At 40.2% G+C, this 13324-nt stretch overlaps 1 protein-coding gene across 8 annotated transcripts in view; it reads right to left on the bottom strand.

The window, feature by feature from the left end:
- PPIL6 (peptidylprolyl isomerase like 6) overlaps positions 1 to 13324 on the bottom strand; it is a 35704-nt gene that overhangs the window by 9983 nt on the left and 12397 nt on the right. For 3 of the 8 annotated variants that reach the window (XM_081526806.1, XM_081526799.1, XM_081526800.1), the window contains exons 6-7: positions 12354 to 12482; positions 6964 to 7020 (exon numbers count right to left, since the gene is read on the bottom strand). In XM_081526806.1, the coding sequence (XP_081382932.1) occupies positions 6964 to 7020; positions 12354 to 12482 (186 nt within the window). Of the gene's footprint in view, positions 1 to 3697; positions 4113 to 6963; positions 7021 to 12353; positions 12483 to 13324 lie in introns of those variants that run through there. The other 5 variants (XM_081526801.1, XM_081526804.1, XM_081526803.1 and 2 more) reach the window with 2 other exon arrangements.

The raw sequence follows: 13324 nt of genomic DNA, 5'->3' as shown, positions 1-13324 counted from the left end.
TAAGAGGGAGATGGAGTTATTATTGAAGATGGACAGATGGGGTGCTTCTGGCATGCTGGTGGTTCTTTCTTGACAAGGATGGTAATATGCTGCTGCTGCTAAGTCGCTTCAGTCATGTCCAACTCTTTGTGACCCTATGGACTGCAGCCTACCAGGCTCCTCCATCCATGGGATTATCCAGTCGAGAGTATTAGAGTGGGTTGCCATTGCCTTCTCCATGGTAATATGGGGGGTTGCTTTATAATTACTTTTAAATTGTATGTATGAAATTTATATATATATATATATGATAAATCTCAGAATTTAAAAAAATAGCCCTTAAATGGCTACCCAGCCATATTATCTTCAGTTCTTAATTCTACCAAAAAATACTTTCATACAACTTTTAGTTGCATTATTGAATATTAACAGTGTATCAGGCTCTCTGCTTTTTGGTTAATGTCTACTTTCATTTAAAGGAAATCTAGGAATTAGACAAATGGACTTTAAGTGCTGTATCTGTTTGTTAATAAGCACATGCTAATATTAAGAAACTGGTCTACTTAAAGTAATAAGGATAATCCAGTATTTAAATACATTACTGACTTCCCTAGTGGCGCAGTGGTTAAGAGTCCACCTGCCAATGCAGGGGTCACGGATTTGATCCCTGGTCCAGGAGGATTCCACATGCTGCGGAGCAGCTAGGCCCGTGCGCCACAACTACTGAGCCTGTGCTCTGGAGCCCATGAACTACAACTGCCAAGCCTGCACGCAGCAACTGCTGAAGCCTGCATGCTTAGAGCCCATGCTCTGCAACAAGAGAGGCCACTGCAATGAAGAGTAGCCCCTGTCCACCACAGCTAGAGAAAGCCCTAGCAAAGCATCAAGGACCCAGCACAGCCAAAATGAATAAAATTATTTTAAAATATATATATATATCCTTTCTTTTCTTCTGCTTTTCACATAAATAGCCTTTTTCTCTAGTCAGCCCAAGCCATGGAGTCACCAATCCTTTGAGAGTGGGAAGGATTAGGGATATTATACAAGGAATACAAAGCAGGGGAAGAGTTGATATTTAGCTTCTAACATTCACAACAGGACCTGAGAAGACAAAAAAAGTTGTGATTCAAAATAAAACAAGGCTTCCCTGGTGGCTCAGTGGTTAAGAATCTGCCTGCCAATGCAGGAGACACAGCTTCAATCCCTGGTCCGGGAAGATCCCACATGCTGTGGAACAGCTAAGCCCACGTGCCGCAACTACTGAGCCTGGGCTCGTGACTACTGAGCCTAAGCCCCACAACCTGCTGAAGCTCGCACGCTCTAGAGCCTGTGCTCTGCAACCAGAGAAGCCACCATAAGGAGAAGCCTTCATGCTGCAACTAGAGAAAAACCCACGCAGCAACTAAGACCCAGCACAGCCAAAAATAAATCAAACACTATTCAAAATAAAGCAAAACAGACTTGCCTCAAGTTAAAGACTAACCAATTTATAAAACAACAGTTATATAAAATTTATTTCATTATTTTAAATTCACTGTGTTAAGCTTAATGAAAGTGATTCTTGTGGTTATAACTTTTTAAGAAGCCCTGGGTTTTAACTGCATCTCATGGAAATACCGTCCAGTGAGAGAACGTAGAAGTTCTGGCTGTCGATGTATTAACTAACATTCCATGGGGCCGGGGGAGGGTGAGTCTACATGAAGAGGGAATCCATGCTGTAGCTGTTTTGAATACTGGCCCCACATTCTCTCTTTCAGCCATTTATCTTTCCTTTGGGAGCATCTCTTTTCACTTGACAGTGTACTGAATTCCTGATTCTGCACTGCCAGACAAACTGAGGAATGAAAGCTTCCCTAAGCCCATTGGGCTCCCTGGGCACCAGAGCAGCCAGGCCTCCAGCTGGAGAGGAAATCCCCACAGTATCTAATGGGAGTGAAGGGGAATGGACGGAGGCATGGGGATGTGCAGAGGGACAAGTGAGGAGATGAGCCAAGAGATCGATCTCCTGGACAGAAGACCCAGACTCTGCCTGGGACTGCACTTCCAAGCAGAAATAGTTTGGGTGATCTGATAATGGCCATGGGGTGGAGAAGTATGGTGGACCCTCATTGGAGATTAAGGATTTCAGGAAAGCTGCCCAAATGCCCTTTCCTTGTCTGCAATGTCTTATTTTAAGACCTAGCTCAGAGCTGCTCTGGTCAGCACCCTCAACTCTCCCAGGCAGTTGTTCTTTCCTGCCGCATTGGCTTCTTCCTCTGTAAAGGCACTGGGCACTGCGCCAGTACTTTTATCTGGTTAAATATCTGGGCAAAAACACTGAAATCCTTAAGGGTGGAAAATTGGTCATAACATCTATGTTTCCTAAGGTCCTAGCACCATGTTGGCACCTAAGAATTTAAAGTTATATGAACAAATAAATAAATGAGTGGTGTCACTTGCATGATTTCATTTGATAAAGCTGTCTCCGCATGAATTTAGAAGGAAAACTAGCTCTTACTTTTCCTGTTCTCTTTGGCCATTGATTCAATATGATTTTTTCTTTAAACTTTTCATTCTATTAAAATATAGACACAAAAAGCCTTGTAAAACTAATGTATAGTTAGAGTTATTGTTAAGGTTATTATAAAGCAAATACCCTTTTAAACACCATTCAGGCCAAGAAAAAGAACTTTGCCAGCCTTCCCCAGAGCCTCTTGTCAAGTCCCTCTCCCCCTCCAAAAGCACTTACTTAATGTTTTATGTAACTCACGTAGAGTGTTACCATCCAAGTATGCCTCCCTATGCAGAAGGCAATGGCAACCCACTCCAGTACTCTTGCCTGGAAAATCCCATGGACGGAGGAGCCTGGTAGGCTGCAGTCCATGGGGTCGCTAAGAGTCGGACACGACTGAGCAACTTCACTTTCATTTTTCACTTGCATGCATTGGAGAAGGAAATGGCAACTCACTCCAGTATTCTTGCTGGAAGAATCTCAGGGATGGGGGAGCCTGGTGGGCTGCCATCTATGGGGTCGCACAGAGTCTGACATGACTGAAGCGACTTAGCAGCAGCAGCAGCATGCCTCCTTAGGCACTATGGTTCAATCTCTCTCATTTTAACGGACTTGTTAATGCCTTTTAAATCTCTCTTAATCCACAGGTTTTATCTCTGTCCCTTTCTTTCCTTGCACTGTGTCTGTTACTGAACCTGAGCTGTTTCACCTTTAAGATGTCTCCCAGGCTGGAGTCTGCTGACTGCATACACTCAGTGCAGTTCAGCAGGTTTCTCTTGTTCCCTGTCCTGTCAGTTCTGTGTTAATGCTTGTGTTGAAGATGCATGTTGCTTCACTTTGATTGATATGTGAGGGAGGGAATGACTTGAGCATGATGAAGCTCACCCCTGCTTTAATGTGCTGTTCCCTCCAGGAGAACCACCAGGTAACTGTAGGAAATGGCCTTCACTGAACTGAGCCGGCTGCCCAGGAGCACAGACACCTCAGACGTGACCAACCACCTTGGTCACCACATGTGAGCTGCAGCCACCCACGTCTGGAGTTACAGCTTCCCTCCGACTGCAGAGAACGCGCCTTCCGCCACCTCCAGATCACTCACAAGCTGCAGCTCTTCCCACACCGCCTCCACAGATATCAGGGGCTTTTCATTTTCAGGGTAAGGTGCCTTATTTATTATCACACTGATGTGTTTCTTGACCACATAAAACATACAAAACTATGTTACTGTTTTTATTATATTGCAAACTTATTTTTTATTATGTCACTGAGGGAGTTTTTTTTACCTCAGTTTTGCCATCAGTCAGCCCTGTGGTTTTTACTGGGTGGTTTGACAAAGCACAGAGATCTTTTAAGAACATAATACTAGCAGAACTGGTTGCATTTCTCGCAAACTGGATGCTGGGTCCAAAAGCTTCATCAGGCTCATGTTCTATCCCTTTGGTAGTGCGTCCTCTCAGCAGAAGGCCCACACTGTCTGACTGTCCCTATTCTTGTGAAGGCAGTAGATACTGATGCAGCAAATGCCCACATCCATTATTTCACTGGGGGCAGCAAAGTGGTGACATTCTGATTTCCTTTTCACTGTTAATTGGAATACTTTTATAACAAGATGTTTCCCCTTATCTGTGATTTAGTATAGTTCCTATAGGAAAGGCAAGAGAAATGCTTGATTTTTACCTATATTTATCAGTTTTCAAGATAATGAATTCATTTCCTATCATTTCCCTGAAGGTAAACAAGTAGGATTTATTTTACAATATCATTATGAACTCATGGATTTAAAATCTTTGTTGGGTTTCAGTTAGCTGCAGTTACCACTCAAATTACTCCATCTTTGACCAGTGAGAGACTCTTCAAATTGACTCCTGAGCCCTTTGTCATGACCCCAGTAAATTTTTAATAGTGCTCTTGGGTAGGTCATGATAGCATGACTGAACATGAGCTTCCATGCTCATTTTGAAATTTCCTGTCTCAAAACTGGAATCTGCCATGTTTTCCGAAGACCCTGGTTTCTTTAAGCAAGAAATGACATTTCAAAACAGCAATCTAAATTCTAGGAGAATGTATCACTACTGGGCTGGTCACTGTAGATAAATTCCATGGCCAGAACTAAGATATAGATACGATACTTCTTGAGTTTAACAGGATATTTCCAATTCAAATTCAGGACTATGGAATATTTTACTTATTAACCTCTATCAAATTTCATCTGTATTTCCTTTCTTCTACAATGAAGATTCTAATTCTCAAGGACAGGAAATTATAAAATTAGAATATCTCATAATTATTTGATTTTTCCTACATTGTATATACAACAATCTCAGTATAATACAACTATCACCAGTAAAATTTAACTAAAAGTTTAAAATTTTGCATATATTCTCCCCATTTCTTTCATTTTTAAAAAATTGTTAGACTAAGCTTATAGTCATTATATATCATACTCTCACCCTTTTATTCCTCATTAAATTTTAGTTTTATAAGTAATTATATGATTAATGCTCACCACCAATTCTTCTGTCAGGATTCCTCTTGTGATCTGGCTGAATGAAACTCATTCTGCAATCATTGATTCCTCAGGAACGACTCATGATAACACTATTTCCTGAAGTTTCACATATTGATAACTGTGTGCCTTTTAAAATTCACATTCAGTTTGACTGGATATAAAGCCCCCAGGTCACATTTCATTTTAATTGAGCATCATAAATATATTACTCTGTTTTCTTCTGGCATAAGAATATGATAATGTACTTTTCTTTCCCTTATAAACCACTTACTGTTTTTGTCTAACTGCCCAAAGATTCTTTTTTCTTTTTCTTTAATATCTAATGATATTAGTAAAATATGTCTGGTGTTGGTTGTTCTGGTTCAGTATTGTCAGGTAGCTGTCTGTTCTTTCAGTAAGTAGTTTCAAGTTTTTAAAAAGATATTTTTACTTGAGGTGTGAACATGCAGTAAAATGCATATATTTTAGATGTTTGGTTTGATGCATTTTGACAGTTGGGTACAGTTGTGTAACCACCACCCAAACAAAATACAGAATATCAGATCCTTTTTTATTTTAGGAAAGCTTTTTAAAATTATGATTCTTAGTATCTGTTCTGTTTCCTTCTATTGGTTTAATTCCTTAAGGATACTTATCTGTATGCGGGATCTTTCTATATCACTTTCTTGTAAATCCTTTTCATCTTTATTCATCTCGTTTTGGTTTAAAAAATGTTTTTCTCCTTCTGTCTTTTGCTTCTTTTAATACACATAGCAGTTGTTTTTATTTGGTCTTGTGTTCCTTATAATTAGTTCATTTCTGGAATTTTCTTTTATTGTTAATTCTTTTATTCAGTTATGTAAACAACCTCATATCTAAGGTTTTCTAATTCTGATTTATGAGTTCTTTCCTGTCATATCATTTTATGTCTTTATTTTGAAATCAGTTTGACCTGTGAGCTTTCTTTTTATGGTACTTTCATTATCTGTAGTTATATGACTGTGCACCTTTTTTTTTTTTTCAAGAAAATTTCTGCTGCTTTCTAACGCAACTTTATTTTTATGTAAAATTAGTCTCTCTCAGTGTTTAGAAGGAGGTGTGGCTTTAGAAGGAAGGTAGTTTCCCAACTTCACAAACTCCCTCTAGTGCTGTTTTCATGTGTTGTTCGTCTGCGTGGCAGCTTGGTTTCTGGGATTCCTGGCTCTGGTCCCTCTCCCTCTTCATCACTGTTATCCCAACACCTGCATAATTTTGATTCCGTTCCCCACACTTCTTCCTCAGTGTGTGCCTGTCCTGGAGCAGAGGGCTTTCACATTGGTTTTGAGAGTTCACAGAGGTTTGACTGCTCTGGCCTCGAGCTTTATGAGGGGTCCATGCACTACCCTGCTCTTGCCTATTGTGGGGTTTTATATCCTCAGCTCTGACAGAAATGTCCTGCTTTCGCTCACATCCATGCTGATACCATGCCGATTGTGTGACTGTTGGTAGTTTGACCTCACCTGTTTATATTTGAAATTCGTGTAGATACCTTGCACGTAGTTTTGTTGTGTTATCCATGGGTCTTTAGTTTTCCCATCTAGTTTTTTGTCTATTTTTAGGTTGGGATTTCAAAAAATTAAAAAGTATGCCACTACCACTACCATCTTCCCAGGATCCCCAGTGGCAGTCTTAGTAGTATGGTTATCAGGTACCAATTCTAAGTATGAGCATAGCAAAGTACAAGCCTTAAAAATATAAATTCCCTTCTACTCTTACAATCCTAATTCTAGAAACTTATTCTAAAGAAATAATACAATGAGGCAAGTGAAAGATTGTATGTACAAAGCTGTTCTGAACTGAGCTGGGGTGCCTTCCCACCTATCCCATTTTCAACTCCCACTTCTAGCAGGTGTCCTTGTAGTGTGTTACTCCAAACGCTATCTTATTTGAGATCGTGAAATTGTCCAGTCCTGTTAAATTTGAATAATCAATTAAAATATGACTGACAAAATTTAAAAACACATACCTTCAAATGTTGGTCCATAAATTGACTCTCCATTATCTCCTTTTCCAGCAACTATATCTGAGAAATAGCAGTAAATAAACATTAAAATTCTGAAACTAAAAAAGAGATAATGGCAGGGGGAAAATGCTTTAAATTATGATTCCATTTATAACAATAACTAGAGTAAGTGACCTAATTGTTCAGTATTTATACCATGAAAATAGTTCTATAATGATTTCACTTGTATTTTGTAAGTATTTCAACATTCATGATCCCATATTTTTCCCCTCGTAACTCCCAAGTAGGCAAAATTTAATGTAAAACATTTGAAATGATGAAGTATTAAATTATATTTGTGGCCAGACTTTAAGTGTGTTCATATAGGTTCACCTTATTTCACAAGTTATTCCATGGTCGATCTTACTTTTCAGAAAAAAATGGGAAGATTAAGCTGAGGATGCAACAGGAACAGTGAGGTCTTTTTAACACAAGAATGAAAATAGATGCTCTAGAAAGAATTAATGTTCAAATTTTTATTCTTTGGAACTCTATAGTGATAACTCATTTATCTGGTGTTTAGAACTGAAGTTCCTTTGCAATATAAAGAGATTTTTTTAATGGTTAGAGATACCAAGGGAACATTTCATGCAAAGATGGGCTCGATAAAGGACAGAAATGGTATGGACCTAACAGAAGCAGAAGATATTAAGAAGAGGTGGCAAGAATACACAGAAGAACTATACAAAAAAGATCTTCACAACCCAGAGAATCACGATGGTATGATCACTCACCTAGAGCCAGACATCCTGGAATGTGAAGTCAAGTGGGCCTTAGAAAGCATTACTACGAACAAAGCTAGTGGAGGTGATGGAATTCCAGTTGAGCTATTTCAAATCCTCAAAGATGATGCTGTGAAAGTGCTGCACTCGATATGCCAGCAAATCTGGAAAACTCAGCAGTGGCCACAGGACTGGAAAAGGTCAGTTTTCATTCCAATCCCAAAGAAAGGCAAGCCAAAGAATGCTCAAAGTACAGCACAATTGCACTCATCTCACACACGAGTAAAGTAATGCTCAAAATTCTCCAAGCCAGGCTTCAGCAATATGTGAACCGTGAACTTCCAGATGTTCAAGCTGGTTTTAGAAAAGGCAGAGGAACCAGAGATCAAATTGCCAACATCCACTAGATCATCGAAAAAGCAAGAGAGTTCCAGAAAAACATCTATTTCTGCTTTATTGACTATGCCAAAGCCTTTGACTGTGTGGATCACAATAAACTGTGGAAAATTCTGAAAGAGATGGGAATACCAGACCATCTGACCTGTCTGTTGAGAACCTGTATGCAGGTCAGGAAGCAACAGTTAGAACTGGACATGGAACAACAGACTGGTTCCAAATAGGAAAAGGAGTATGTCAAGGCTCTATATTGTCACCCTGCTTATTTAACTTATATGCAGAGTACATCATGAGAAACGCTGAGCTGGAAGAAACACAAGCTGGAATCAAGATTGCTGGGAGAAATATCAATAACCTCAGATATGCAGATGACACACCCTTATGGCAGAAAGTGAAGAAGAACTAAAGAGCCTCTGGATGAAAGTGAAAGAGGAGAGTGAAAAAGTTGGCTTAAAGCTCAGCGTTCAGAAAACTAAGATCATGGCATCTGGTCCCATTACTTCATGGGAAGTAGACGGGGAAACAGTGGAAACAGTGTCAGAGTTTATTTTGGGGGGCTCCAAAATCACTGCTGATGGTTATTGCAGCCATGAAATTAAAAGACGCTTACTCCTTGGAAGGAAGGTTATGGCCAACCTAGATAGCATATTTAAAAGCAGAGACATTCCTTTGCTAACAAAGGTCCATCTAGTCAAGGCTATGGTTTTTCCAGTGGTCATGTGTGGATGTGAGAGTTGGATGGTGAAGAAAGCTGTGCGCCAAAGATTGATGCTTTTGAACTGTGGTGTTGGAGAAGACTCTTGAGAGTCCCTTGGACTGCAAGAAGATCCAACCAGTCCATCCTAAAGGAGATCAGTCCTGGGTGTTCATTGGAAGGACTGATGTTGAAGCTGAAACTCCAATACTTTGGCCACCTCATGCGAAGAGTTGACTCATTGGAAAAGACCCTAATGCTGGGAAGGATTGGAGGCAGGAGGAGAAGGGAATGACAGAGGATGAGATGGTTGGATGGCATCACCGACTCTATGGACATGGGTTTGGGTAAACTCCGGGAGTTGGTGATGGACAGGGAGGCCTGGTGTGCTGCGATTCATGGGGTCGCAAAGAGTCAGACATGACTGAGCGACTGAACTGAACTGATAGAACCTGTTTCACATTATATGCATTATATGCATATTTTGGCTTAGGCAATGATCCTGCTATAAAACTCCTCTATGCACAGCTACAACAGAAGCAAAGCTAACTCTAGTGAAATAGAGGTCTCCGAGTTCTGTGTTCTCCCCATCACCCCCTTTCCTTCTTTCAGCTCTTTAGACAGCCCTCCTCGAATAATGTGCAATAAATAAATGTTGAAGAACTGGCCCATTTAAACTCAGTATGAGCGCTTTATAATAAAAGTGTCTGTGCTATTTAAGGAAATCTGATGCAGCAGCAAGCATGTGAAGAGAATTTATGCAGGAAAGGGGCATATAGCATTTAAATTATACTACTCATAAAGCTGGTTCAAAAGTTAACTGATAAACCTTAAGTCTTCAACCTACTCTGCCAGATATATACTTCCTTCCTGCCACCCCCACCCCATTCACCACACAGCCCAAGGCTATTCTCAGAAGTCTGCTGCAGTAGCCACAGGCTAAATCCGGGTTTGGAGAAGTTGAATGTCCTCTAGCACCAATTCCTTCCTGTCCCAGAGTTTGCTTTGCTTGGTGAACCTGCCCAGGTGATTCCCGTCTGCTGACTTATGTAAACACCAGTGACACTCCCTTGCTTTCTCTCTCCAACACTTGCCACTACTCTTGCCCTTTGCTTCTGATCTCCCAGGTGAATATTTTATATTGACACCATGTCAGTCAGTATTTAATATTTTTTGTGGCCATAACCCACCCCTTTGCATTCAGCTCTGGATATCTTCTATACTTCTGATAACAGATTCAGCAATGCAGAACAATGGTTAAAAGTAAACTCCAAAGTCAGATGATTTTGATTTTGACCTTGATGTTGGTTACCTTTCCCAACGCTGTTTCCTCATCTGCTATAGATAGCAGTGATGGGAAGTGCCTCCCAGGTAGTTCTGAGGGTGAAATGCAGTCATGTAGGGAGAGCACATGTATGGTGCCTGGCAGAGTACCACGCTCCTTCGTTAGTGGCCAGTATTATTGTGCAGCATCACACACTTATGGAATGCATCTTCTCATTGTCATTTTCACCATCATTCTGATGACCATGATGATGATAAAATATATTAAACTAAATCTCAAGAGATCCTTCTCAAGGCAGTAGGCCTTGTGGGAGCCACAAAGAGGATCCTGCCAAAGTGGCTTAACAACTTGGTATCTTCATTAACTTCAACTTTAGAAACGAACAGAGTGTATGTTTCCTGTTTATCTATTCATTCATTCATTCTTTGAACAAACTTTTAAAAAGCATCTACTAATACTGTATGCTAGGCACTGTTCTCTAACTTGAGAATGTAACAGTGAATGAAATAGATAAAAATCTCTGCCCTCATGGAACTTATATTCTATTGAAAAGAAACAGACAGTTAACAAAGAAGTATTAATAGTATGTCCTGCGGTGAAAAGTGCTAGAAAGAAAAATACAGCTAGGTAAGGGGACAGGAGAGCAGCCCAGAAAGGGGTGAGGAGAGGTATATGGAGAAGAAGGTGGCAGTTTTTGAATAGGGTGGACAGGTAAGTCCCTCCTGAGATAAACTCTTAGCAAAAACCAGAAAGAGATCAGGGGGTGATGCAGGGGGATATGCAGAGGAATAGCTGGGTGTACATATCTCCAGCAAAAGAAACAATGAAAGACCTCAGGGCATACATATGCTTGATATACTTAAGGAACAGCAAGGAGCCCTATGTGTGGAGCAGAGTTAGCAAGAGGGAGAGGTCAGATGATGAGATGGGGTCGAGGGAGGAAGAAGACTTTATAGGGCCTCTTGGTCCCAGAGAGCAAGCAGTAGTGCTTGGAAGCATCCTAAGGCACAACACCAAACCACAGTCAGTTCCTGTACTCCAAAATTCTACCCAAAGCCCTCTGAGAATCTGACATCTGAAGGAGGAGGGTGCTTACGGAGCTTAGCAGTTTCAATATACCATGTCCTTGAACCCTCACCATATCCTATAATATTATAATTATCCCCATTTTGTGATTAGGAAACTGACTCAGAGATGACAAGTTCCTTATCCAATATGGTACAACTTATATGTGTCAGTTTGGATCTGAATCTATTAACCAGAATTTTTTTCCAAACTCCTTAAACATCATTGCTTTGTTATCTAAAAACATGAATTGAGACCTATGCACTTTTTGGAAATTTTACTTCACATAAATAAATATCATGGTCTACTTTCCCCAGATCCTGCTCTGGCTCACAGGGGTGAGAGGAGGTCTAGCTAAAAACAAAACAACACCGCATCTGGAAGATCAGTAACAACACTGAACTAAGTATCAGGAGACACGGATATGGGCCCTCTTGAGGATTATCTTATACTAACAAAAAAATCAAAAACAGTCTAAATGTTCACCAATGGGAAACTACTTCAATTAGCATAGCAATATGATGAAAAACTAGGCAGATCCTAAACATTTTATATGTCAATACACATAACCACATAAAAATTTTAGGGGCTTCCTTGGTGGCTCAGATGCAGGAGACCTGGGTTTGATCCCTGGGTTGGGAAGATCCCTGGGGGGAGGGCATAGCAACCCACTCCAGTATTCTTGCCTGGAAAATCCCCATGGACAGAGGCACCTGGCAGGCTACAGTCCATGGGGTTGCAGAGTCGGACACAACTGAGTGACTAAGCACAGCATAGCACAATTTCTCATCATATCGCTATGCTGATTTAATTAATTTCCCATTGGTGAACATTTAGACTGTCTTTCATTTTTTGTTAGTATAAGACAATCCTCAAGAGGGCCCATAAAAATTTTATGTGTACTGATGTGGGCTTCCCCAGTGGCTCAGGGGTAATGCAGGAGACTTGGGTTTGATCCCTGGGTTGGGAAGACACCTAAGGGGAGGAAATGGCAACCCACTCCAGTATTCTTGCCTGAAAAATCCCATGGACAGAGGAACCTGGTAGGCTACAGTCCAAAGGGTTGCACAGAGCCAGACATGACTGAGTGACTAAGCACACACACACACACGCACACACACTGAGCACACGCACACACACACACTGACATATAACCGGGCTTCCTAGGTGGCGCTAGTGGTAAAGAACCCACCTGCCAATTCAGGAGATGTAAGAGACATGGGTTCGATCCCTGGGTTGGGAACATCCCCTGGAGCAGGGCATGGCAGCCCATTCCAGTATTCTTGCCTGGAGAATCCCATGGACAGAGGAGCCTGGCAGGCTACAGTCCATAGGGTCGCAAAGAGGCAGACACGATTGAAGTGACTTAGCACACACCATAAATATTAAGTAGAAAAACAACTGGATTAGAAACAGTACTGGTGATATCTCATTTTGGAGAAACTGATTTACATACAAGAGCTTATTTACATATAAGATACTTGGATTAAATCTATATTTTTCTCATCATCAGCCTGAGAATGTTCCAGATTGTAGAAAAATAATGAAACATTATTAATTTAAGCCTTGGCATATTTCATCAAGTTCAAGAAAATCTCCTTCTACACTAAGCCAATTATTTTTAAATTGCTGCCTGATTGCTCCCTATGGGATAGCTCCTAAAAGGCCTCTAAAATTGAATTTTGTGTTGCTAATCAAGGTACCTCCTTTGTGTAATGCCAAAGAATTGACCTGGAAAGAAGCAAAGATGGAGATCAAAATGCTTTTGATCTTATTTCAGTTGTAACAGTGTAACATCTTTGGTGAGAAATAAGCTGTTTTTCATTTATTGTGTTTTCAAATTCCTACCTTTAGTATGTTTCTTAAAAGCACTGTATTTTCTATATACTCTATTTTTAGGTGAGCATTTAAAATTACCTTTTAGTTAAAAAAATGTTACCCATCCTACTTTCTTATATCACTTTTTAATCTGGAATATTCCTGGTAACACACTTTAGATTTATTTTGATAATGATGGAATTTTTAAAAAGAGTATTAATATCTTAATTCATCATTTGACCATCCTTTAAATATATAACATCCAATGTTAAATGTGACAATGAATTCTATATGAATTTCAAAGAGGCAGACAAACAGAAGTTTGGATATTCGGATTTGATGTTG

The sequence above is a fragment of the Giraffa tippelskirchi genome, chromosome 9 (genome assembly GCF_054371585.1).
Source record: "Giraffa tippelskirchi isolate mGirTip1 chromosome 9, T2T-mGirTip1v1.2.pri, whole genome shotgun sequence".
NCBI classification, from domain to species: domain Eukaryota; kingdom Metazoa; phylum Chordata; class Mammalia; order Artiodactyla; family Giraffidae; genus Giraffa; species Giraffa tippelskirchi.
The sequence above is the reverse complement of the archived record's forward strand: the minus strand, read 5'-3'. Positions and strand labels throughout refer to the sequence as shown.